The sequence below is a fragment of the Salvelinus alpinus genome, chromosome 1 (assembly GCF_045679555.1).
Source record: "Salvelinus alpinus chromosome 1, SLU_Salpinus.1, whole genome shotgun sequence".
NCBI lineage: Eukaryota > Metazoa > Chordata > Actinopteri > Salmoniformes > Salmonidae > Salvelinus > Salvelinus alpinus.
In genome coordinates, this window is record NC_092086.1 from 39,815,666 (window position 1) to 39,842,323 (window position 26,658).

General features: G+C 43.2%; 3 protein-coding genes and 1 pseudogene across 7 annotated transcripts; 2 read left to right on the forward strand and 2 right to left on the reverse strand.

Moving 5' to 3' along the window:
- Positions 1–4,100: 4,100 nt before the first annotated feature.
- On the reverse strand, positions 4,101–9,881 carry LOC139575692 (UNC93-like protein MFSD11). The gene is made up of 14 exons (XM_071400902.1): positions 9,666–9,881; positions 9,312–9,486; positions 9,143–9,198; positions 8,588–8,695; positions 8,348–8,427; positions 8,145–8,241; positions 7,968–8,026; positions 7,615–7,774; positions 7,253–7,293; positions 7,090–7,155; positions 6,778–6,903; positions 6,454–6,628; positions 6,047–6,182; positions 4,101–5,854 (listed from the first exon to the last, which is right to left on the reverse strand). The coding sequence occupies exons 2-14, from the start codon at positions 9,405–9,407 to the stop codon at positions 5,693–5,695; spliced, it is 1,362 nt and encodes a 453-aa protein (XP_071257003.1). The 5' UTR covers positions 9,408–9,486; positions 9,666–9,881; the 3' UTR covers positions 4,101–5,692.
- Positions 9,882–10,124: 243 nt separating this feature from the next.
- LOC139575705 (serine/arginine-rich splicing factor 2-like) lies at positions 10,125–13,288 on the forward strand. 4 transcript variants are annotated; one of them, XR_011674988.1, is made up of 4 exons: positions 10,125–10,771; positions 11,081–11,375; positions 11,869–12,017; positions 12,497–13,288. XR_011674988.1 is itself a non-coding variant. In XM_071400940.1 (3 exons), the coding sequence occupies exons 1-2, from the start codon at positions 10,383–10,385 to the stop codon at positions 11,358–11,360; spliced, it is 669 nt and encodes a 222-aa protein (XP_071257041.1). In that variant the 5' UTR covers positions 10,125–10,382; the 3' UTR covers positions 11,361–11,375; positions 12,497–13,288. The 4 variants fall into 4 exon arrangements, 2 of the variants coding, with proteins under 2 accessions (XP_071257041.1, XP_071257054.1); XR_011674989.1 differs by having other exon boundaries at positions 10,126–10,741; XM_071400940.1 differs by lacking the exon at positions 11,869–12,017.
- LOC139575723 (histone-arginine methyltransferase METTL23-like) lies at positions 12,926–14,657 on the reverse strand (annotated as a pseudogene).
- Positions 13,954–26,265, forward strand: LOC139575698 (bifunctional arginine demethylase and lysyl-hydroxylase JMJD6-like). Of its 2 annotated transcripts, XM_071400926.1 has the most exons (7): positions 13,954–14,087; positions 15,222–15,352; positions 16,751–17,139; positions 17,259–17,545; positions 19,856–19,991; positions 21,084–21,222; positions 22,086–26,265. In XM_071400926.1, exons 2-7 carry the CDS (start codon positions 15,224–15,226, stop codon positions 22,215–22,217), a joined length of 1,212 nt encoding a protein of 403 aa, XP_071257027.1. In that variant the 5' UTR covers positions 13,954–14,087; positions 15,222–15,223; the 3' UTR covers positions 22,218–26,265. The 2 variants fall into 2 exon arrangements, with proteins under 2 accessions (XP_071257027.1, XP_071257017.1); XM_071400916.1 differs by lacking the exon at positions 13,954–14,087 and having other exon boundaries at positions 14,924–15,352.
- The last annotated feature ends 393 nt before the right edge of the window (positions 26,266–26,658 follow it).

Here is a 26,658-nt window from a genome sequence, read left to right on the forward strand (position 1 = left end):
CCAGTAATGTATTGGGTAAACCACCAACATTTTGGCATCACTGTGCCTTATTCAGGGTGAATCAGCACGCATGGTGATCTCTTTGCATTAGGTCTAAAGCTTTTTCACAGCCTCTTCATGCCCAAAACACTTGAAACTGACTCAGCCCAGTTCTCTAATCTCCCAAAATAAGACTGTGAAACTTTCAAGCGGTCAGGGGACTCAGTAAGGTAGAAATCCCCCTGACCAAAGCCATATATGTGACTATTCCCCTGGCTACTTCCTTTGAAGATCAGTAGGAAGATCCTAAACCCCTCTCCGTGGCTCCATCCAGTTGACATTTCACCCCAAGGGAGGTTACTAGGACACCACCATCCATATGCAGTAGATGAGCTACACAAGTTGTTACAAAGCAGCGGTAGGACCTGTCTGTCTCCAGATAATCCATGTTTTTCGGAGTACATAACCCCTGCCCATATGGAACCACTCCACTCTCTAACACAGCTGAGGCCTTGTTGACAGAGTAAACCCACACATTTGCTCTGGGTGTTGCAAATTAGAAATAGGTTGTGTTTACTAAGCAAAGTTGAAACAGGTGGTTTTGAACGTATTGACCAGAGTTCCGGTGGGTTTGTCTAATGCACCCAGACATGAAACGACGCATAGCGACCCCACTGAGCTGCACAGGCCGTCAAACAATTGGCTGAATAACTAATAGGTTGTTCAGTGAGCTGTAAACGTGGAAGGGATATATGACCTGCGTGTATGGAATTTCTGGAGGAGACCACCTTTTCATTGATCGCCTCAAGCATCTCAGAGACATGAGATTAGCCAAAACATGATCAAATCTTGTAAATAGGACATACACTAGAATACCTGGCAACCAACCCAACCCCTAATGACAAACAGAGAGACAATCAACTGTATTCATCACATTTTGATGAGTGGATCCAGGGTATGGTTAATTTCCTATGAGATTCTTATGACACTTTAAAAGCTCATCATGAGGCTGATCGGACATATTGAGTTCACAGGAAATTATGATAATTGCTACATCAGCAAACAGTAAGCAAAATGTATGCATCGTCCTATTCCCTTAAAGGAGCTGGGCTCCCTAACCAAGGGACATCCCCAACCGTATCTTCCTCAGACACAATGTCCCTAGTACTCCGTCTGTTTGTCTGTGAGGATGTTGTTTGGACAGAGTGCCCAACCTCCTTCCTGTTTCTGCCACAACATCTGAGTCAGCATCACCCACAAGTCTGTTGCAAATGGTAACAGACAGGACAACCTAAATACAAGCCCCTTCTGACAACAAGAAAAACTCTAGTAAAAGGGGTAGGAAATGAGTAACTAACATAATGTAAGTACACTGACTTTTACTGTCCCAGCGATAAGGAAGTTATTTGCGATTGGGAAGAAAGCCATCCGCTCTACCTCCCTGTTACTCTTTAGTCAGCCATTAACTGGCTCTGACTAAGATGGCCGGTGGCCTGGAATCCTTCCACGCCACTGTGAACACAGAGCGCCACTCAGGCAGACTTTTCGCTACCCTCTCAGATCCAGGACATGTACCCTGTGGGGTCACAGCAGAGCACACCTTTATCAACCACAACAATCCCCTGATAACCTCTGCCATGGGTTAAGAAGAAAGAGACCCTGGCTAAGGGCCTGTATGCAGGAAATACAATATGCTGCTATGAGTTGTGAGGTAGAAACTGATGGACATTGTGTCTTAGTGGGGTCTTCAGGGATATGGCAGAGAGGGCCAGAGAAGGCCAGACAGGGCCAGCGAGGGCCAGAGGTCCAGACAGGTATTGACCCACAGCAGTATGCCCACAGGATACATGAATGATTCAGAGGATTTTCAGAGGCACCTTCGCCTGTACCCACTGGCTGTCCCTCCCTCATATCACCTGAGTGTTAACTGGGCAGGTCTGGGCAACATCAGTGAAGATAGCTAAGTCCTGTGCAATCTTTCATCTTCCTACTTGCTTTATTTACACAGACTGGCATGTCTCTATCTGTGTCCATATTTCAAACTCAGACATTTCAGATAACAGCAGAGATACAGATACAATTTTGTTCCACAGCATACACAGGGAACACAGGAGTGGTGCTTATCTTTGGGGAGTGGCCTTTCCTTTGGAAACTGGAACAGAGACACAGCGAGGTCATTTGAGAAGACAGGGTGGTGCCCATCACCTATTGTGCTGTGCTCTGTCATCAATATCCTTATCCAGTGTTGAGTGTTCTGAAATGCTCACCATTCACCACACAGACAGGCCCCCAGCTGCAGGACAGGGCTTTGATGAGCAAGCACTCAAGGACTTAAAACAGATAAGAGGCTGAATCACTTGCCAGCAGCACATCCCCCTGCATTCCACTGCTGGCTTGCCTCAGAAACTAGGTAGTTGGTCCTGGTCGGTACCTGGATGGGAGACAGAATGCTGCTGGAAGGCCAATAGCTGGTACTCTTCCCTCTGGTCTAAGGAGATTCCAGTGCCCCAGGGCTGTCTTTCAGTGTCCTGACTCCGTGGTCACTAAAGATCCCATGGCACTTATCCTAAGAGTAGGGGTGTTAACCCCGGTGTTGTGGCTAAATTCCCAATCTGACCCTCATACCATCATGGCCACCTAATCATCCCTAGCTTCCAATTGGCTCATTCGTCCCCTCTCCTCCCAACATTAACTCTTCCCCATGTCGTTGCTGTAAGAGAATATGTTCTCAGTCAATTTACCTGGTAAAATAAGGGTCAATGTAATAAACCTCAGACTCTAACATCTGTCACAAGATGGATGTCGAGTCTAGAATACCCAGTGGAACTGTAATGTAATCCTATTTCTTGACTGTTATGGCCATTTTTCTTTGACCACAAAATTGTTTTGGGACAGATTCCCCAAAATGATTTGGCCCTATCTTATGACAAGCAAATTGTGCATCACAGACAAATCAAAGTTTCAACACAGTTTTGACTTTTGCTCAAGGAAGGCAGCACTGCAACAGCAACAGTGTTCAACTTTCACCTGTCCTCGCATGACATTATTTCAATTTATAATAAAATTATACCTCAGCGATGACAGTGTGATATTAATAATTACATTTTGAGGAAGAGCCTGTCTCACCTTGGACACGCCGTCCTCACTCCCCTGAGCCTTGCGGCAGAGCTGCATCAGCTGCCACAAGTCGTTGACCGGTGTTGTGGTTGAGGCCATGCGGCTCATAAGATCTGTACCGCTAGGAAGCTTCTCCAGCGCGGCCATCTGTCTCTCTATATGCCGAAGTTTGTCTTCCATGTGATGGTACGGGTTAGAGGACTTGGTCAGATGCGGGCCATGGGGCTCCTGTGGCGGGGCATCCTGCTCTCTCCAGCCGGTGGTCACATTTTGGATTTTCAGGTGTCCTAGGATTTTCAGGTGCATTGAAGTTGACAGCTCCAACTTCAGGTGTCCCGATCGACAGGTTCACCAAATCGAACAAACTAATGTCAGCTGACATTTTGTCTCACACTACTTTTGAGTTAATGTTATTAAAAAGTATTTACGAGGGATATGAACGATATATCTTCTTCCAATATTGTCATCTTATTTTGTAAAAATGAAACGCCAGAATGATTCAATTAAATAACATAAGATAAAAAAACGACAGGATCGAATACAAAAAAAATTGAAATGTAAAATTATAGAAAAAAATACTCTTTGATTCTTCTGTACTAAATAAAATGTGTCTGTAAATTAGAATTAAATATTCCCTACACAGTTACTTTTCAACACCTTTTCGTTGCTACTCAATATCGGTTGTTTCTTATTTCAATGCCATTTCTAACCTTGTTTTAGAAATTGTTTCAATTTGGTTCTCTCTCACGCTTACCATAGAACCGTATTGGACGTAACAATAACAGTGAGTACAGTTCTCTTTTGTGATTGGATGTAGCCTCCTTCCATTACACAATAATTGCATCCCACATTGTGACTCACAGTGTCCCTGGTTGCTGAGCAACAAGGCAGAGGCGGGCATCACATCCTCATCAGGTAGGACAAGGGTTGTGTTGTTGAGAAAGTATGCAAAGCATCACCTGTTCTCACCCCAGGTAGGCAAAAAGGAGCATACGGACACAAAAAAAGGCTCAAAATAACAATTTTATAATAATAAAAATGTTTAAAAAACAAGCGTGCATATCCTGGTGCCTTTCTAAGTAACTACATTCAAGTATAAAATCTAGTTCATAATCCAAAACACATAGGTATTCCCTCAAAATCCCATTGATTGCCTCACATCCAATAGCTCTGGCTCTGAACAATCTTCAAACTCAGTTTTTCATGTGTCACAGAACTGAACTCTACATTAAGCAATCCACACAATGAATGAAATGATTCATGAATTAGACTACACATTTTTGGCAAGGAGGAGCACAAACACTGTAAACAGTTTGTGACCTCAATCAAAATTGCATGATGAAAATGTAGAACAAAAAATGCTTGATGTTTGCAGAGTGCAAAGGCCATTGTTTCAATGTGAGTTCTAAATAAAACCATAGCCTTATAAACTCATAAGCTCAAGAGTTCTTCAATGTGACATTTTAACAGAGCAATATAACTTAGAGCAGTTTAGACATAAAAATTCTGGTCTACATTTTGTAATACACCATTCATCCAACAGCCATGCCATCATCCTCAATACACTATCTATGCCCTTTTGGATCCCACTTTTGACAAAACCTATGGAATACTACAGATACTCTGAAAGTGTGATGCAAATATTGACAAAGAAATAACATTTAGAGCATTGTTCAACAATTTCGTACAGATATCACTATAACAAAAATAATTTAAATTGCAATAAGCTAGTGTATCTGCGTCTTGATAATTTCTCCCTTTATGACAAATACCATCTTACAAGAAATCTAGATGCAGTGGAGTCCTGATAAATGCAATGGCTTGGGAGTGTTCTAAATATGTATACTAAACCTGAGCATGCAGAAGTAAAAAGTGTATTTGAATTGATAAACTGTGCTACATGTAAACAGAGTTTGTACATTTCCAATGTGCGCTTTTCAAGAATCGACTGTACTACATTTTCTTCTTCTATCAAATTTAAGTAGTATAATAAGATTCATGTTGAGACTGGAAACCTTGGTAGGAATAGCAGTCTAGCCAAGCCTTAGTCAATGACTGCGGCATATTGAACCCAACCAGCTGAACATCTACATGAAGACAGAAGCACAGTGAATGACATTGAACATGAAAATAAAGGCTCCTCTGTGCACAACTGATTCACTCCAAGTAAAGTAAAATATACAGTATTTAAGTGTATCTTCCACTTGAAAGGCAAAAATCAATAGAGCTGTGAATGACTGTGCTAAAACAATGTTACTACAGTCTGCTTATTGGAATCAATAGAGCTGTGAATGACTGTGCTAAAACAGTGTTACTAGTCTCTGCTTATTGGAATCAATAGAGCTGTGAATGACTGTGCTAAAACAGCGTTACTACAGTCTCTGCTTATTGGAATCAATAGAGCTGTGAATGACTGTGCTAAAACAGCATTACTACAGTCTGCTTATTGGGGCTGAGGTGGGCCAGTCAAACTGTCAGTTGAAGGATTCCAGAGGATAGCTAGGTTGATAGGAAGCTGTTACACCGACTCTTCCCCGGATGACCCGTCCAGCTGTGAATAGCTCCTCTCACCGTGACCCCCTCCTCCCATAGGTTGTCATATGCTGTCATAGTCAGTGTCCCGTCGGCTGGAGACCACCACCCACTCAGCCACGAAGAAGGATAGCGTGCCCAGGAAGCCCACCACAACCATGATGAGCAGCTGCCAGTGCAGCAGGAGATAGTTACTGTAGAAGAAGGCCAGGGCTGCAGTGATGGACTGTGGAGGACAAGAGCACCAAGTTACACCACTGTAATACAGCAACTGTGGTTAGCAAGTATGGGGAATCATCAAGGGATATACCAAGCAAATAGCTCAATGTTATATTTCTTCAAATCATTCAGAGTAATACATTATCACCATAGATAGCAAACCATATCGTGTGTGTAGGCCTAACAGATATCAATGTACCTGAACAAACTTGAAAACGGCAAAGGCAGGAGCGCTGTCCTCCCGGAACATGAATCCCACAATGCTCAGCAGTTGGGTGTTGAAGCAGCTGTCCCCCAGGCCCAGCAGAAAGCTGCACAGCAGAGCCACCTCAACACTGAACAAACAACACAACAGGTTAAGCAATTAAGGCAACGCCACACCACCTCAACACTGAACAGACAACATCCCAGGTTAATACAGACATGAAACCTTACACAATCTGCAGTAACCCGATAGAGTTCAAATGCAATTATGCACTACTGCTACACTTAACATAATGCTCATGTCCTGACCTGCTATATTCTTATGCAAACTACGTAGAATTGTTGTAATAGTAATCTATGGTCATTGTTTTATGGGCCAACTGAGTAAGCCCTGCTGTGTACCTGGGGGTGATGTATGCCTGCAGGTGTGTGCCCTCTTCTGGGGCAATAGGGGCATCACTGGCAATGTTCAAGAAGATTAGGTAAAAGGCCACGAAGTGAGTGATCAGCCCCAGCAGCACGACCGGGTTCCTCCCAAACCGGTTGCACTTGTTCAGCATCCCAAACACGCCCCCTCCTGGACAAACAGAGGCACAGCAAAAACAGAAGCGTTGACTTCCTAGAATCATCAGTCCCTTCCTGTCAACCAGTTTATCTGCTTTCCAAACCTCACGTGTATCATGTGATCCGAAACAGCACTGAAGATAAAAAATGACTTTGACTCACCCAGGATCTCTCCCAGGCCAATGAAAATGCCAGAGAGCCCGATCAGACTCTTAGCGTCATCCCCAAATTGAGTCATGGCTCCTATACATGTCCCGTATACCCCACTGTAAAATGTCAACTCTAGGCCTGAAGGTGGGGAAGGAGAAAGAGTTACACACATAGAACCTATGGTTATGCATTCAAACATACTCAATGTCAATTGAATATGCAGCCGTTTATATTTCTATACTGGCATCCACTGAAAGAAGTTCCTCATATTGGAAATAGCCCAAACCATTTTTTCCCTGAATTATTTGGAATGAATTTGCCCACCTGTGTATGCTATGGAGATACTCAGCAGTAGCATCTCTTTAGTGACAGACAACTGCAACGCTTTCTCTGTAAGAAGAGGGCACATATCAGTCAGCTGAGCTCTGAGCCTTTGTTGCTGACATGACAGATTGAAGTAAGAAGCAACCAATGATCTCTGACTCACTGAAAGCATCCAGAGCCTGGGAACGGAGACCTGGAGTCGCTCTGCAAGGGAGAGAAATACATAAATAAACTTACGTACAGCCTTTCCAGACATAAAGGAATACAGGATTATCCAGATTCAACCCAGGCCTATGGAGGAATACAAAGTACCTTACATACAACAGCAGGTACAGAATGCACAAACACCATTTGTATGGCATATCTATTAGTATATCAATATTTGACATGTGTATGTATGCATGACAACAAGCGTAATTCTGGTCAATAAAAGGTAGATAAGGAAAAATGTTCTTGTGCTAGTTTACTCTAACGTTAGACCTAGACCATGTTTTCCATCCCAGCCTGTCTGCAGACTGCACTCACACGACGATAGAGGTGCTCTCTGTGGACTCAGTCTGCAGCAGTGACTCAGACGCCTCGGAGGGTGTGGCCTCAGGCTCCGGCTTCTGGATCAGGAAGAACAGAAAGCTGCCCACCAGGCTGATGACTGTGAGAGAGATGAAAACCGTCTGGCGATCCTTGTCTAGACACACAAACACACAGCACGCGTCAGCAACTTACGGCCAAAATGAGATTTCCTCATTGTGTCAAGTGAACTTATGGAATGCTAGATACTATAAAAAGGAAAGGGGAAAGGACTCATGAATCTAAGTAGAATACATTCAAAAGATAGCTACATTGTTATAGTAAAAGGTTAACCAAAACTGATGACATACCTGATATGTGAACATGGCCATGCCAGGCAAAATAAATATACATGTTTCCAAAGAATAAGCTGCAAAATGGGATAGATACATGTTAGGCAGTCCAACACCATGGATTCAGTACCAGAGTAAAAAAGATGTGGTAAACAGTGATGCAATCAATACAGTTATGCTGATTAGAAGAAGTACCTGAACTGTAGCAAGGCCCAGAAAATACCACTGTTCCTGCCGATGGTGGCATCTGTAGAGTTGATGGTGAGTAGGTTCCCCTGAGCTGTCCACAATACTAGGCCACAGATGGAAAGAGATTGAAAGAGAAAAGAAAGAGGGTTATGTGGTGATAGGAAATACAAGTCGTTAATTCTCAAGTAAGAATAACACAGTATTCTTACTTGCAGCTGCTATTCCAACAACTACAGACGCTGTGTAGAAGCTCCAAGTGTAGGGGTGGATGAACATGGCAATGTATCCACTGATGGAAATAAAACATTGGACAGTGTTAACATCACGAATAAGCTAATGAAAACAAGTACTTTATGCACACTCAGAGAGAATAGATAAATAAACAGTTCTGTAAATAGGTATAGGCCTCAGTGGGTTGATTTAAAGAAAGGTCAAAAGAGTGTGCTCACCTGTATACTAGTCCACTAAAGAACATGGACAACTGGGGTCCTATAACAGCCACTACTGAGGGAGCAATCAGGTTGGATGCAGAGAAAACTCCATAGATGATGGCCATGCTACATGTAAAGACACGTGTAAAAACGAATCAGATGATATTGCGCCAATGTAATACCACTATTCATAGAAAATGTTAGCAACATGGCTACAAGTGCAGGCATTTTTTTCAATAAGGATGTGTTTGAATAAAAAAAAGCCTGGTGTTTGCCTGTCACGGGTGGTGTCATTAAGATGTCCATAAAGGCCAACAGCAGCAATTAAATCACAGACGAGGCCCTACAACACCACAGTCATATGCATGTTATTTACGAAATACCTCAGGAAACTGGGATATTGTAGAGAACTGAAAGTCAACTTTGTTGCCTCAAGTGGGCAGATTCAATTACTTACCTTTGGAGACCTCTTTGAGAGAGAGAGACAGGGTTACAATTTTCCAACAGTTCTAATCTATACCATAGGAGCCACATAGGTCAAAGTCACAGTATTTCAGCATCATAATGAATTACCTTGTGTATCCACTCCCATGGAATTCAGTACTGTTGAAACTCTTGATCACAGTTTGCTGAAAAAGCATGAGACATAAACAATTGACACCATCAATATTAACTTCCCCTGTAGGTTCCCTACAGTTGTGTGGCTTGAATTTGTATGTATCATTTGTCAGTTTAACCATACCTCTATATTGCCACATGTTTGGAAAGCAGTGAACATGAACATAAATCCAAAACCCAGGATTATGATGTTCAAGAGTGTCTTTCCCTCTGGACCCATGCTTGCTGCAGGGTGTCACTGTAATATTACTTGACGAAATGGGTTAGTTAAAAAACCTCTGAAGGGGTCCACAGCTCATCTGAAAAAGAACAGAATCAAAACAACCTTGGCGACAAATCTGTAGAAAGGATGCTATACTATGAATATTAGCTATTGTCAAGACACTACATATCTAGGTAAATCTGCTACCAAATAATCACTATAGTAAGTATTTCCTTGCTTTAGTCTGTTAAGCCACTTGAGAAGAAAACAATTTACCGAGTCGGTGCTGCACTGTATAGTCCTTGTTTGTGCAAGCTACATAGTTAGCAAACCAATAACGACTTGTGGAGATACCATATGGACTCAAATCCTAGAAAGAATCCAACAATAATGTACTAGGCTACGATACTTTTCTCCCGTCTAGTGTAAAAATGGTCTTTGAATATTTTTCACAGTGACCAAAACTGTTCGTCATGTGAGATAGTCAGCTGACATTTTAAGGCGTACAACCCAAAGCCCACTGGGAAACTGAGTTTATTTGCTATAGTCTGACGGCAATCTCGTTTCCGGGTCAAAAAATTTAAAAACATTCCTAAATTGAAAGTATTTTCCATTTGTGTCCCCTCCGAGTAATTTGTATATAATATAATATATTTTGGTGCATTGAATTAGGATTTTAAAATGTGTAATTTGAAGATGTGTTGCTTTTCCCTCCAAATAAATACGCAGCAGCGTTACTCGTCAACCTCATTCAACGAGGAGGAGCAAGGGACAACATCTCGTTCTAACAAATGGTCGGTGCTAAGGAAATCGTCATAAATTTGGAAAGCTATATTGCATTTTTTAAAGAAAAACTCGACATATTGCGAGCAGGCTGATTAAGTACGATAATTTTAATCAAAAACTTTAAGCGGGTGTTGACCTTTCACCCACATTTTCTGGTAGTACCGTTGCGTGTTTGTTAGCTAGGCTAACTAAGGCGCTATCTGCAACATGAGTTATGGTAGGCCCCCGCCCGATGTTGAGGGCATGACTTCTCTTAAAGTTGATAATCTGACGTACCGAACCTCACCTGAGACCCTTCGCCGTGTCTTTGAAAAGTATGGTAGGGTAGGAGATGTTTACATCCCCCGAGATCGTTATACGAAAGAGAGCAGAGGGTTCTCCTTTGTGCGATTCCATGACAAGCGGGACGCAGAGGATGCGATGGACGCAATGGATGGTGCCGTGCTGGACGGACGCGAGCTAAGAGTCCAGATGGCCCGTTACGGACGTCCCCCAGATTCTCACCATGGAGGCGGTGGTGACCGTGGAGATCGTGGTGACCGTCGGCGTGGAGGTGCACCCCGGAGGTACGGGGGTGATGGCCGACGAAGTAGGAGGTAAGAGCTGAGCACATGGTTAAGTAGTTGCTCTAGCTCTCCTTCGATTGGGTCGTTTTTCATTGTTAGCTATGTGATAATTTTTTAATTAACGTTAGCCATGATGTATAGTGTTTGTTTGGGAACTTGAATGTTGCAACGGTACCTTTATGGCCCTTGTTTCAATTATGTAGCGTCAATCAGCCACCATTACAAGCATGGTTCATTGACCTGGTAACTTAGCAGCGTTTTGAGGGTGTTGTGGCCTTACGTTTACAACTGTTTTTAGATAGGCGACATAACGAACTTACTCTCGTTTCTCCTCACCAGTCCGAGGCGTCGGAGACGCAGCAGATCCCGGAGCAGAAGCCGATCTCGTTCCCGCAGCCGCTCCCGCAACACCCGATCAAGGTCTCGTTCCTACTCTCGCTCCAAGTCTCGCTCCCCCAAGAGAGACAAGGTGAAGTCCCCGTCCAGGTCCCGCTCCAGATCCAAGTCTCCTAAGTCAAAGTCCCGTTCCAGGAGCCACACCCCTGCGGAAAGAGCATCAAGATCAAGATCCAAGAGTCAGCCCAAGTCACCTGGGGAGAATGGAGCTGAAACCCCATAGATGACTGACAAAATGGTAAGTGTTGGGCAAGGAGATGGGACCTTAACACTACCTTTTTGTAAATTGTTTGAGGTGAAGTCTAGCGTTACACTAGATTGTATGAATAGCATGGGGAGGATGTGATGTGTGGGATGGATTTGCACTAAGTGTCCCCTTTCCATGGTTATCTGTGGTTGAATAGAAGGGGGTTGGTTGTGGGATGTCTTGACAATGTGAACTGCTTTATGTTTTTCCTCCTCAAAGTGGTTATGCATATTACTGTAACACTGGGCATGGCAAAGAGGAATAGAAAACTGTCCCATATGGTGGTTGCCAGAAACCCACATTTGATGGATTTTGGACTATTCCTTTCACAATTTTGTTCTGTCCTGCCCAATGTTCCAGTTCATTATCAGTGTAGAAGAAATGTAGGTCCATTCTTGCATTGTACATATGTGGCATTTGAGAATACATTTTTAACATAAAAATAAAATGTTCATAAAAAAAATCTGGAATTCTCTCCTCCAAGCTGCGGAATCCTGTTTGCAAAAGAGGAGTTTGAGGCAGTATGAGCAGTTAGTGAGCTGGGTGTGTGAGCTGTCCGGGCACCTGCTGCTGTGGGGGTTGCTATGGAGCAGGCCGGTTGCAGGTTGCAGTCAGTGTTGGGGTGGTGTTGAGGTACGTCTGCAGGACAATGGACAGAAGCCTTGCATTGTCCTCCAGGTCATGCTCTCTGCTTTTTGGGGGCAAAGACTTGTGCTCAGGAGGGAACCAAGGTTTGTCTGACTGGTTTCTCATGACAAGATTACTCATTTTTGTGATGCCCGGGCGTCTCGACGTTTGGTTCCTTCCTTGAACCCAAAAAATTTAACCATCAGGAATGGGTTTGCATAGCTTTTGATTTGGCTCTTTCTTTCAAATGTAGACTAGTTTCCTACTAATATGGGGGAAATGTGCTATGCACATGAAGTTGGCATTACATTGCCAGCTGATTACACCATACATATGGCCTGGAGGTGTCTCCATGTCTATCTGAAGGGAGGGGTGGTAAAGTTAACAAGTCGTCGCCACTTCATTACTAGAGGTTGAAAACAAAATTGAGTTATTTGTTTTCCAACACCCGTTTCTTACATTCTTGTCTTTCTAACATTTTTCAGATGAGATGCCAATGAGGACGTCACACTTCAGACTGAGCACCCTGTCCATACAATGATTTCTGTGTAAAAGGTTATTGTTGTATCTTGATCAGAAGGCTTTGTGTATTCTTTTTTTTTAATTTTTTTTGCCCAGACTGCTTGTCTTTTGTTGTGCAATGTTTAACAAAAAAATTACCTATACGTAATGTGCTTTTGCAGTAGATGGTCTAAAACTGCTTGGATTTCAATTTGTTGGACTGCATGGCTATTTTAGTTATCTAAAACTGTCATAGTGAAGATTTGATGGCCTAGCCTTTACAACTGTTATTTTGGGTTTCATGAAGGCCATTACAGAAGTTCAAATGGCTAGGGCTTTTAGAATAAGTATGAAAAGAACTAGGCACAGATTTACTTGCAGGTCAACTTGCTATGTAGCTTTGTTTAATTTCATTGTGACTCTAATCTTCTCTCCTGTATTTTTTGTGCACTAGGCGCAGTTGTGTAGCAGTTGAGTATTGCTGGTTAGCTGTTAAGGTGGCGTGTTGCAGTGCTTGGCTGTTTCCAGTGTTCTCCGGAATGCCCCTGTGGCTACAATGCTGTGATGGTGGCCAACTTAAATGGCTGCTACAAATTCACCATCGGTAGAATGCCTGTCTTTCAACAAGTTAAAATGTTCTCTAATTCAGAGCACTAGGTATGGTGTGCTAATTTTGTTTAATGCATTCTGTCTTGCCCTCTGTGCATTCCTTTTCCCCCTTGCAAGAGTCTGTATAGGTGTCCAATGTGAAAGCTAATAAAAATAGTCTTCTAAAACATTTGGGTTATCAATTTATTCTAAAACTTTTAACAGAATACTACTATACAACTTAAACTATTTTATAATGCATTGAGTTTTGAACCCTTGGGTCTTTACTATTTGGTGACTTTAACTGTGCCTTGCTGGCAGTAACTGAAGGATAAGTTTACACAATTTTGTCTTTTTCATTCAGCTTTCCTTGTCCTCGGTTATAATTATTTGTACATTATGGCTTCCAGGAAGTGTTGCCCCAGCTAGTTGATCTTTGTTGGCATGGAACTTCTCCAGTGGAATGTTGAGACTTCAAGTTCCATTTGTGCAGCAATGACTCTATGGACCAGTCGGCACTGAAACATGAAGATAAAGAATCAAAATGAGTAATGTTTACTTGACATTGACTGACAGCCATGGACTGGTCCTGAAAGGCATACCTTCTCTCTTGGTAAGTTGTCCAAAATTGGGCCTCAGGGTTTTTTTCTCAAGAGGAAGGAGATGGTCACCAGGACATTCTCAATATCTGAAAGTTGTAAATTCACAGTTGAGTTACAGATCTGAACAATCTGCTCAAATTCTTCCATACTAACCAGTCAGTCTGAACTCGCCTTCAGGCTCATAGAAAACATCTGATCCCAAGATGATGTCTAATGGAGGGAGGAGCAGAAGGTCTGGGGAGACCTCTCCCCGGGTAATACCCACCACAAGCACATTGGGCAGTTCATTCACTTCACAGGTGCGCCTACAGTTCTCCAGAAACAGTGGAAGTTCTGCACTGTCTGACAAGATCACTTGTGCCCCACTTCGCTGCCACCACACCAGGTAAACTCACGCCAGCCCCAAGCTGTGAACAAACAGCAGTGCATTCTGATTCAATAGTTTGTTTTCGAATCAAGTTACACATTTACATGGTAAATAAGTAGACTGCTTGTGAATTACAGTTTGGTTCAGTAAATTACCTCTAGCACTGTTTTGCGCATCAGCTCTTCCCTATGTGTCCACACACATTGTGCTAATACCACTGCACAGGGCCATGCATGCATCCCATATTGTGGATCAAGGACCTAGTACAGAGGGGAGAAACGACAAGATTACGGTTCACATGATGAATGTCAACTTCCATTGATTCAGAAAAGTCTGTCTTCTGTACTCCTCTCCAAGGAACTCGGCGGGCTTCAGGGCCAATTACCACAATGCAGTTGTAGGCGAACAATATTATTTACAGAAACATCGCTGGTTCCAAATGGCAAAAGTGTGGAGAAAGTGCGCAAAAACCTCAGGGATGGAAACATTCAGTGATTACTTTGGGTCCTCGTAATCTTCGAATGTGAACGATTTCTGCACTGTTGGATATTTCCGTTGCTCTGTTTTCCATTTACCATCCCAATTGTGAGAGTAAATAAATTCAGTGGGAAAACAATACGTTCACTATCATAAAACCCGTCTCTTCAACAACAAAAAACAGACACGCTTGCGACTGTCTGCTGGAGGACGGGGAAAACTAGAACGTATACAGCCAATGACATGTGCTAATGACTGGTGGGAAGGCCTATTCCACATTTTATCCAATCGGTTTTCTCGGGTGTATGGCTCGCGCTTATATGTGGCCAACGAGCTTCCTACGGCTCTCAGGGTGGGCGGCCTTCAAATTGTAGGGACCCAGGGTTTGGTTGCGAGAGCATTGTTGTAGCTAGCTGCTTAGCTAATTTCATCTGGGCAGCTTCCTCCTCGCTATTAAAAGTCATCTTAGAACAGAATCTTAATTTTAAGGCCAACGTGTCGTGTTTCAGTAACACCAACAAAGTACTCGTATGAAGTTGCTTACCGTTTAACTTTAACTCCAGACTAGCCACTCAATTAACGTTCGCTTCACTACTAGCAAGTCAAGCTAGCAAATGTGTTTGTCTATGCACCCCAGTCTAGCTAGCTAGCTAACTCAAGTCCCTAAATTCGCAGGAATGAACCATAAAAGTAAGAAGAGGATCAAAGAGGCGAAGCGGAGCGCCAGACCTGAGCTGAAGGACTCTTCAGACTGGACGAAACATGACTATTGCGAGACTTTCGATGTGTCACACCGTTCAGTGAAGGTAAACTGTCCGTAGCAAGCTATCTAAGCTAGCTAGCCATGTTAGCTCTTTCAACACGTTTCACCTTACAAAACCAGTGCGGATGGTCACGTAGGCTGCTGCTGCACTTTCAGCGCACAGCGGTTTTCATTGGCGCAACTGTCAAATCGGTCAGTCTGGACTCAAACACTGTGTGCCACAGCCCATTCCGTTAATTATTGACCACATTAGTTTGACGGTGTATAGTACATTTTTTGGGAAATCGTGACATTGTTACATTTGTATTTCATTGAGGCTTACATGTGATTATTAGCCAGTCACCACCAACAGGTAGCCAGCCTACTGACCCATGACAGCTGATGGTATTTTTGTCCACCTCGATCCACCGTTTATATTTTATAAGAAGACTGTAATTGTATTATGTCTGTAGGAATTATTGCCCTTGTCCTCAGAGATAAACAACTACCATGGTTAGGAAAGCCCATACCTTTTCCACAGTGTGTTCTGATAAAACACTGTTATATTGACACAATCACTACAACAATGTATGATTGATAATGCATTGATCTTACAACCAACTTCATGGTTAACTGTATGTTTGAAATAAGCCCACTGGAGGGCATTTTCTTTGCTCCATGTGGGACACTGGGTTATTGCCAAGTGGTTCAGCAGGAGATTTGTTTTCATCACAAGAGTTAAGAAGGGCTGCTCTGGGTTGCTAAGAATACCCATGACACTCGAAGCTTAGGTCGTTTCAAGAGTTGTCCTATAGGTTAACAACTCATCTCAGCATTTTTGGTTCATTCCTTCTCTTTTGGGGTTGAGCTTCTGAACTTAACCTTAACCTGTATTGGTTAGAGCGTTGGACTAGTAACCGAAAGGTTGCAGGATCGAATCCCCGAGCTGACAAGGTAAACATGTCATTCTGCCCCTGAACCAGGCAGTTAACCCACTGTTCCTAGGCTGTCATTGAAAATGAGAATTGGTTCTTAACTGACTTGCCTAGTTAAATACATTTTAAAAAGGTTACTTTCAGACACCGTCATTCCATGTAAAAGCAGAACAAAAATGCACATGACCTTTTGTATTCCCTTTGTCCCAGATCAGACTATATCAAATGGTCTTCCTCTGAGTCAACTCCTTAATGTTCCAGTTGGTTGCATTGCATTCAAAAACAGTTGATCTTTTATTGTGATGCAGTTCTGTAAAACACTCAACCTCAATCCGTGAGACCAATACTAGGCCCAATGACTGGGAAGCATTAAGTCAGATATGACTAGTATTCCCTTTGAATTCAGTACAACGTAATTTATATTGGTAGAAAGGTTATTGATTAAAGTAGTCGTACATTCATGAAATGTAGCCCTCAACCCTCTCTCTTTCACACACACAAACTGACATGACCTATGCGTCTCACAGGACAATGTTGAGCGTGTGGACACCCTGCGTCTCAGCGCAGAGGAGTTCATCCAGCGCTTCGAGAGGCCCTACAAACCTGTGGTGCTGCTCAACTGTCAGGACACCTGGCCCGCCCGCGAGAAGTGGACCATGGAGCGCCTCAAACGTAAGTACCGCAACCAGAAGTTCAAGTGTGGTGAGGACAATGACGGTTACTCTGTGAAGATGAAGATGAAGTACTACGTGGAGTACCTTGAGTCCACACAGGACGACAGCCCACTCTATATCTTCGACAGCAGCTACGGCGAGCACGCCAAGCGCCATAAACTGCTGGAGGACTATCAGGTGCCAGTTTACTTTAGGGACGACCTCTTCCAGTTCGCCGGGGAGAAGCGCCGGCCTCCTTACAGGTAAGAGCTATTCTCAGTAACATTGTTAACTAAAATAGCTGCAATGTTATTGTATGTTCTGTGAAGTTGAACTAACTCTAGTAACACCTGTCCCTTTATTTTTATGTCTTTTTTCTCAGATGGTTTGTAATGGGTCCTGCCCGCTCTGGCACTGGCATCCACATTGACCCGCTGGGTACGAGTGCCTGGAATGCCCTGGTGCAGGGGCACAAGCGCTGGTGCTTGTTCCCCACCCACACGCCCCGGGAGCTGATCAAGGTGACCCGGGAGGACGGGGGCAACCAGCAGGACGAGGCCATCACCTGGTTTAACGTGGTGTACCCACGCACCCAGCAGCCAACCTGGCCTGCTGAGTTCAGACCTCTGGAGATTCTGCAGGGACCAGGGGAGACTGTGTTTGTCCCTGGTCAGTGGACTACTGCTGCCATTTTATAGATGTCTGGTCTGTCTTTCACTTTGAATACTGTTTGACTGGAGAGAGAGAAGTAGTTTTAATCTTCAGCGATTTTGAATCATTTGTCAAGATCTGAAAAGGCCAGGGTTCAGTTAGTTAGGAAATATATTATATAAAAGTAGGGCAGAACATACAGTGAGTATGAAAGGTTTTTGATGAGAAGTGAAATACCAATGTTATGTGCTGTGAAGACATAAATTATAGCTGTGTGTATATGTACATATACGTATATATACAGTACCAGTCAAAAGTTTGGACATACCTACTCATTCAAGGTTTTTTCTTTATTTTTAGTATTTTCTACATTGTAGAATAATAGTGAAGACATCAAAACTATGAAATAACACATATGGAATCATGTAGTAACCAAAAAAAGTGTTAAACAAATCAAAATATATTTTATATTAGCCACCCTTTGCCTTGATGACAGCTTTGCACACTCTTGGCATTCTCTCAACCAGCTTCATGAGGTAGTCACCTGGAATGTGTTTCAATTAACAGGTGTGCCTTGTTAAACATTCATTTGTGGAATTTCTTTCCTTAATGTGTTTGAGCCAATCAGTTGTGTTGTGACAAGGTAGGGGTGGTATACTGAAGATAGCCTAAAATAGTAAAAATAAAGAAAAACCCTTGAATGAGTAGATGTCCAAACTTTTGACTGGTACTGTATATATGTGTGTGTGTGTGTATATGTATGTCATACACTCACCAGCCAGTTTATTAGATACACCCATCTAGTACTGGGTTGGACCCCCCCTTTGCCTCCAGAACAGCCTGAAATCTTTGGAGCATGGATTCTACAAAATGTCGGAAACATTTGTTGCTCAATTGATATCAAGGGACCCTAACGTGTGGCAGGAAAACATTCCCCACTCCAATACACCACTGCCACCAGCCTGTACCAGGCAGGATGGGTCCATGGACTCATGCTGCTTACGCCAAATTCTGACTGCCATCAGCATGACGCAACAGGAACCGGGATTCGTAGGACCAGGCAATGATTTTCCACTTTCCAATTGTCCAGTGTTGGTGATCGCGTGCCCACTGCAGCAGCAGCGTCGTCTTGTTTTTAGCTGATAGAAGTGGAACCCTCTATGGTCGTCTGCTGCAATAGCCCATCCGTGACAAGGGCCGAAGAGTTGTGTGTTCTGAGATGCCATTCACACCACTGTTGTACTGCGCCGTTATTTGTCTGTTTGTGGCCAGCCTGTTAGCTTACATGATTCTTCACATTCTCCCTCGACCTCTCATCCATGAGAGAGGTCACAGGACTGCTGCTGACTGGATGCTTTTTGTTTGTCTCACCATTCTCTGTAAACCCTAGACACTGTCGTGCGTGAAAAGCCCAGGAGGGCGGCAGTTTCTGAGATACTGGAACTGATGAGCCTGGTATTTCGCTACACTCGCATTAACATCTGCTAACCATGTGTATGTGACAAATAAAATTTGATTTGATTTGATGGTACCAACGATCATACCAAACTCAGTCGCTTAGGTCACTCGTTTTACCCATTCTAACGTTTAATCGAGCAGTAACTTGATGCCTCTCTGCCTGCTTTCTATAGTAAGCCACAGCCACATGACTCACTGTCTGTAGGAGCGATCCATTTTGTATGTAATTAACTTTCCGGTGATATGCCATGTGTGTATTCACAGCTTTTCACTATGTAGCTGGGCTATCCTAGCTATCAAGTTTCTGCTAGATCTCTCCATGAATATCAACATGAAGTGTAGCCACCACCTTGTTTACAACCACACTTACTGTAGGGCTCAGTGATCGACATGGTTGCAGAGGTTAATCCAGTATTACTGACCTACCCTAATACCCTGCATCCTCCTGCGTTAACTGACTGACAAGACGGGATTAAACTCTGTTTCCTTTGGATCTGGTCCAGATCTTGAACTTTTCCTATTTACTCAAGTTGGAGACCAGAATATTAGGTCCTGATGGCTGAGAGAGTGTATGTGAGGGAGTGTGTTTGATTCAAGAGCAGAACCCTGTTGGACAGGCTGTTCTGTCTCCTCTGAAGATGTCCATCCATACCTTACTATTTCTGTCTATCCACCCATCTCTTCCTCCACTCCATAAAGGTCTTGTAAACTAATAACTAAGATTTTCATCAAAATGTCCTCGGACAGAGTATGTTTTCTGCCATGTGAGAAGGTCAGATGGTGTATTTTTGTACTTGGGCCATTCTGTGTTTTCTTTTCTGTGGTTTGGTGATCCGAAACCTAATCCTGGTCATCTCTGTTGTTCTCTAGGAGGCTGGTGGCATGTGGTTCTCAACATGGACACCACCATCGCTATCACTCAGAACTTTGCCAGCACCACCAACTTCCCCATCGTGTGGCATAAAACTGTGCGGGGCCGGCCCAAGCTATCAAGGAAGTGGTATCGGTAAGCACTCCTAACAGAACCCCCACAGCTGTAGGAACACCTCATGAAAGAAGAAACTTTAAAATATTTTGTCTGTCGGGAGGCTGTGGAATATGAGGAACAATTCTGCACACACTGGGTTTTGTGTCCATGTTTATTTGGAGCAATTACGATTTAGTAGGGGTGAACTTTCACCTGACATCTTTAGAATTTTCGGATGGGAAGGGGTTAGTTTGGCCTATAGATGGCCGAGATGATTATAAAGGAGGGGATGTGAACCTCTAGAGCCTCCAAACTCGTTTTTTCATTGTTTCCCTCTAATCAGGGACTGATTTAGACCTGGGACACCAGGTGTGTGCAATTAATTATCAGGTAGAACCGAAAACCAGCAGGCTCCGGACCTCGTAGGGTAAGAGTTGAATACATCTGGTCTATAGGATCCGCCCTGGTTCTGCCACTCGCACTAGGCCAAACATCTCACGACCACCCCCCCCCAAACTTATGGGAACCAATAAAAAGTGTGTTGGCAGGTTCTGTAAAGAATGGGTCCTTCCCGCTCTGGCACTGGCATCCACATTGAACCTCTGGGTACGAGTGCCTGGGATGTCCTGGTGCAAAGGCACAAGTGCTGATGCTTCTTCCCCACCCACGAGACCCGGGAGCAGCGAGGACCAAAAGCCCCAGTCCATACATCGGGCAACATTTTCGTGGTCCAAAGGGGCACTGATTTGTGCAAAAACTACTGCAAACTCATTTATAATCTGGCAGCGTAATTTAATTTGTAGCTTCTTCAACAATGTGCATTATATTGTGTGATTATTTAACTAGAGTTTGATAACCAAGCAATACATAAATAGTCGCTTCCTTATAATGGACCTCGCTGAAGAGATGTTTCAAATGAAATCATACTGCCAGATTGAGGTTTATAGTAGTTTTTGCAATGTCACCCATAGCTGCCTTTGTAGGTACCTCAATGGGAAAATACATTGTAGAAGAATGGCCTCCGATATTCCTTTGCATGGTATTTAATAATAATGTTCTAATATATTTGCACCCAGATCCACTAACTTCCACAAGGAGGGTATTTATTTTCATACATAAAATCTCTCTTAGTATCCTGAAGCAGGAGAGGCCAGACATGGCTACCTTGGCAGACAAAGTGGACCTCCAGGAATCGACTGGCATCGCCTCGGACAGCTCCAGTGACTCTTCCTCCTCCTCTTCCTCCAGCTCCTCTGACTCAGACTCAGAGGTACATCCTGTTCCCTCAAAAAACACACATACAGTGTGACATTCACACACATGAATATACAGTAGCCCCCTACTCTAGGGACCCCTGAGCTTTGTGTAAGATAGAGGGCAGCAGGCAGCTGTTCACATGCGGGCAGATGTCACGGGGTCTGCCACACATGTGCATGTGAAACGGCCCCACGTACTGTATAGCCACACACTTCCCCTCACTCTGAAAGGCTGTAATGCAAAGGTCCTGTCTCTCTCACTACTGCATGCAGGCAACAACATGCCTTGATATTACATTTAGAAGGCAGTCAGAGATGATGGAAGAAATTACAACAAGTTACTATGAGCATATATTACACACCCCTGCCTTAACACGCTCCAATATAATGTCTTTCATGTTAAGGTTATATTGTTCCCTCTAAGTTGTCCTGCTGGGTCACAGAAACGTGGCCACGGGTCTTGGGTTTCTGGAACTGGGGGAACTGGTGTTGAATAGCTTGGTGGACAGCATGCCCCTCCAGTTACATATACATCCATATCAGGTTGGGCTGTTGGGTGGAGGTTGGGGGTTACCCTTGTGTAATGGTTGGTAGGCCCTGCCTTCCCCCTGGAGAGAATATTCTGTTCTGCTGACTTAGGTATTCTACTGGTTGAACAAGAACACTACTGTCATCAGATGATTGTCTGTATATAGCATGTTAAATTGGTAATGTTAAATTGGAACGGGTGTTTGTGATTAGACAGTGTGTATGAGGGACAGTGACACCTAGTCCCCCCTATTATGTAAATGGAATGTAATAGATATGTAGTATGTTCTATGGAGAGATGTATCCAAGACCTCCCCCGCCTCTCTGGTTTGCCCCTCTCTCCCTGCAGGCTGAGTCGGGCTCGGAGGGGGACGCCATGTCTCACAGGCGGAAGAAGAGGAAGACATGTGGCATGATATCCAACGGAGACAGCAGCACCAAGGACGACTGTGTCAGCAAAGAGCGCAGCTCCTCCCGGTGACCCCCCCGCTCCGCCCCGGCTCTCCAAAAGGCCACACCCAGGGGGACTCTCGCATGAAGAGCGGCCAATTTGTTTGTTTTCATTTGTGTATCTCCAAAGGAGAGTCTGGTGACCCTCTGTCAGTCTGTTGGATAGATAAGAGGGCCAGCCTAACCCTAGGCTGTGATAAAGGAGATTCCCCCTGAGGCGCGGACCTCTTGGAGATTTATCTGCCACCGCTCAGCTTCTAGTCAAACGTCAATCTATATTGCTGTTGCTTGTGGGGTGTGGGAAGAGCAGTATTTCAGTGCGAGGGAGGGGTGTTGACCTTTGGAGAGAGGTGGGCTTATGCCTTGATGTACACCAGGAACTGGGGCTGAGGCAGGGAGCCTATCAGGCTGGCCTGTCTCCTCTACAGTGCCATGGTCTTATGTTGCTCAGTGGGGAAATGTTTTCTATTCACAGTGAGATGATGGATAGATAGATAGATGTGCTTTGGATTGACTTTACTTTGCAGTACATGGGATGCCAGTTGAGTTTTATCATGGCAGAGTTGACCATCTTTAGATATTAAAGTGTACTGTGAGTTTTGTAAGTTGATACTGTATGACAGGGTAAGGGTGGAGGGAGATGCTGCCTTCTTAGTCTGCAAAAAAGCCACTGATTATTTTATTTAACATTTCTGCTTTCATCCTCTGGGCTTCTTTTGCTAGTAACAGTTGAACTGGTATGCGTATGTACTGCAATTAATTCAGTTTCAGTTAATTAAATTAAACAGTTAGCAAATCAACAGTCCATAATCCAGTCAAGACCATTTAACAGATCTAGAAAGCAATGAAAAGATTGCATAGTGGCATTTCTCTTTCATGTCATAATTATCTGCTGTTGGCATCTGTAGTGCAGACTAATGCACACATGTCTAGTGAAACAACAGCTTTTTCAAGACTTAGCCCAAGTCATCCAGCAACAACTGTGAAGGCCAAGGAATCCCCCCCTGACTTAGATTTAGCCGGTTCAGCTTGACATTCAAAAGCTTGACCTTTTAGGAGGAAATTGCCTATACTACACTCCCTTAGCTCCAGGTTGGGTAAGATTATCACTCTCAGGTGCCACAAATGAATGTTGGGCTATCGACAACAAAATTCCACCCAAGAAACAACAACAATATTGCCTGGTTATGTAATGTTTCTATGACTTTAATTATTATTATATATATTTTTATATTTAACCTTTATTTAGCTAGGCAAGTCAGCTAAAAACAAATTTTTATTTACAATAACGGCCTACCCTGGCCAAACCTGGACGACGCTGGGCCAATTGTGCGCCGCCCAATGGGACTCCCAATCATGGCCAGATGTGATACAGCCTGGATACGAACCAGGGACTGTAGTGATGCCTCTTGCACTGAGATGCAGTGCCTTAGACCGCTGCACCACTCGGGATTAATTTAATTACGTATGGGTTACTCACACAATTTTCAAAATTGTATGATAACAATCGTTATTGTCTCTCGTGTAAAAGTGTGCCCTTTGCTGCTATATTAGTCAACATTTTAAGATGAATGAAATCAAACTATTCAATTTATTTGACATTACACGGCTATACTGTAGATCAGGGGTGTCAAAAAAAAAACTAATTTTGCGGAGAACGATCTCAATTGACATGCCTAAAACCACATCGAAACTGTGTAGAAATTATAGTGGACATAATTTTATAGTCTCTAAACTGTCCAGCTTGTTAACAGTCATCGAAATGAAAGCTAGACAGTCGGGGAGTATAGAAAATTTGATGGATAGAGAACTATTATTTTGCCAATTTTGACAGCAAGGAATATAACCAATACAAGTGGACCTCAGTGAAGACAGAATGTGGCCCTTTGGGGCAAAATGAGTATAACACCCCTGTTGTAGATGCTGGTTTCTTAGACCCAAATCATGCCTATTCCTGGTCCAAAAAGCACTTTCAGAGAAGTCTATCACGGATGCCTTTTAGTCCAAGATTAGAATTAACCTCTTTCTAGGAAAGGAGCCCGAGGTGTTTGATCTTGTGTTTTCATTCTGAGCCACCATTTTATATTCTCCATCGCATACAGAAGGGGGCACCAATGCCAGAGTTTTCACACTAGCTTGGCACTAGTGTGTGGGGGTTACAGTCCAGAAGATACAGTTGTGTTGAAAGTAGAAATGAGGGCTGGCACAGGGAAAAGTTTAAACATATTGTAGGCCTTGTAGTTGCACATCTTGATCTTATTTCTCTGTGTAGTACAGCTAAGGGGGTTTGTGAAATGTTGCAAATACATTTTATGTGAGGGGATAGGTAGATATTTTGGACAGACTAAATTCATGGTTCTTTCCACGTGGCTTCTAGGTTATGTGGCATATGCTGCTCTACAATGATTCAACTGCTTTGTATTTTGTTAGTGTAAATTCAAACAAAAGCAACTAGCTAATACATTACTGTTATTCAGCAAATACAAGTTAATGGTTTGAATGCAGATTCTGCTTGTATAACTTTGTTCTGTGGGGTTAACATGGAGTCAAGTGAATACTGTTTTTTTGTGCTTAAAAAATGTGGCTTTGTCATCTAAAATTATTGAAAGTACTTTGAAATATGTGAATTGCTGTATGTCTGTGCAGTAGGTGTTTTCCACTGTCTTTAGACAAAAGTGCCTATAAGCGCCAATTGATACTGTCATTGGCCTATAGATGAGAGGTTGTGTTGCTACTTGTGGTCAATGCATCTAGTGTTTGTGCTCTTTTTAACCCATTAGGTGCTCACCTCATGTCAAACATTTAGCATTATTACGGTCCCTGGGGTCGGTCACATAGTGCCTTGGATCCGATGGGGGAATGGTGTGAACCAGGAGCCTACGTGGGTACATCTCAGTGGTCTAATGTGGCTTCCTTTGGTCGACCTCTTCCCTTCAGCCGCGCTGATCTAAATCTACAGGACTGGAAAAAGGAAGCCCTCTATTAGGGTTCTGTCATATTGCTTTCACATATCCTGTCTGTCCAGATCAGGGCTTTCACCTATCCTGTCTGTCCAGATCAGGGCTTTCACCTATCCTGTCTGTCCAGATCAGGGCTTTCACCTATCCTGTCTGTCCAGATCAGGGCTTTCACCTATCCTGTCTGTCCAGATCAGGGCTTTCACCTATCCTGTCTGTCCAGATCAGGGCTTTCACCTATCCTGTCTGTCCAGATCAGGGCTTTCACCTATCCTGTCGGTCCAGATCAGGGCTTTCACCTATCCTGTCGGTCCAGATCAGGGCTTTCACCTATCCTGTCGGTCCAGATCAGGGCTTTCACCTATCCTGTCTGGCCAGATCAGGGCTTTCACCTATCCTGTCTGGCCAGACCAGGGCAGATAAAGGAGAATGATGAGAGGAAGCAATTTTAAGATATTTAGATGTACACCCAGACATACCTTGACGCTAACCAGATCAAAGTTAATAAATTATTGATGAGTTAATAAATTCTTTTTTCATGCAGCAACGTCTTAGTATGTTTCATTCTACATATCCATAGTTTCATCCCAATTTATCAGAATCCCTTTACAGATTGTTTATAGATTTTCAACTAAATCAATAAATTGTTCAACTAACTATCCAAAACCATTGGCCTACCCTTAGCCCTTACCTTAACCCCATATCAGTAGTGTTGCAGTTGTTAGTTTAATAGTTTTAGCATCTGTAAGATTACTAAACTGGTACCTGTGATGGTAGTTGCCAAAGCAAACCCTAGTGAATAATAAATACTGAGGAAGCAGTGAATCTGCCTGTGATAGTGTCAAATTGGGCAGGGCATTTGAGAATGGGATATTCAGTGATCTGAGTACACACACAAACAGTTTTTCATGGACATTGTGAACATCGTAAGGGTAATACAGTGCCTTCAGAAAGTATTCACACCCCTTGACTTTTTCCACATTTTGTTGTGTTACAGCCTGAATTTAAAATGGATTACATTTACATGTGTTTGACTGGCCTACACACAATACCCTGTAATGTCGAAGTGGAATTATGTTTTCAAAATCTTTACAAATTAATTAAAAAAATGGAAAGCTGAAATGTCTTGTCAATTAATATTCAGCCACTTTATTATGGCAACCCTTAATTTCAGGAGGACAAATGTGCTTAGCAAGGCACACAATATGTTGCGTGGACTCACTCTGTATGCAATAACAGTGACTACCTAATTTCTGTAACCCACACAGATTCAAGACCAGGGAGGTTTTCCAATGCATTGCAAAGGGCACCTATTGGTAGTTATTTTATTTATTTTTTATTTATAAAAAAAAAAAACTGACATTGAAAATCTCTTTGAGCATGGGGAAGTTATTAATTGCACTTTGGATGATGTATTAATAAACCCAGTCAATACAAATATACTGTACAGGCGTCCTTCCTAATTGAGTTGCCGGAGAGGATTATTATTATTTCTCCACCCGGCACAGCCAGAAG

Coding starts and splice junctions, on each gene's coding strand:
- LOC139575692 (XM_071400902.1), bottom strand. CDS start 9,407: ATGGGTCCAGAGGGAAAGACACTCTTGAACATCATAATCCTGGGTTTT. Junction 7,775..7,967: donor TGGCCATGTTCACATATCAG/GTATGTCATCAG, acceptor TTGTGTGTCTAG/ACAAGGATCGCCAGACGGTT. Junction 7,156..7,252: donor CCAGGCTCTGGATGCTTTCA/GTGAGTCAGAGA, acceptor CTCTTCTTACAG/AGAAAGCGTTGCAGTTGTCT.
- LOC139575705 (XM_071400940.1), top strand. CDS start 10,383: ATGAGTTATGGTAGGCCCCCGCCCGATGTTGAGGGCATGACTTCTCTT. Junction 10,772..11,080: donor GATGGCCGACGAAGTAGGAG/GTAAGAGCTGAG, acceptor TCTCCTCACCAG/TCCGAGGCGTCGGAGACGCA.
- LOC139575698 (XM_071400926.1), top strand. CDS start 15,224: ATGAACCATAAAAGTAAGAAGAGGATCAAAGAGGCGAAGCGGAGCGCC. Junction 17,140..17,258: donor AAGCGCCGGCCTCCTTACAG/GTAAGAGCTATT, acceptor CTTTTTTCTCAG/ATGGTTTGTAATGGGTCCTG. Junction 19,992..21,083: donor CTATCAAGGAAGTGGTATCG/GTAAGCACTCCT, acceptor AATCTCTCTTAG/TATCCTGAAGCAGGAGAGGC.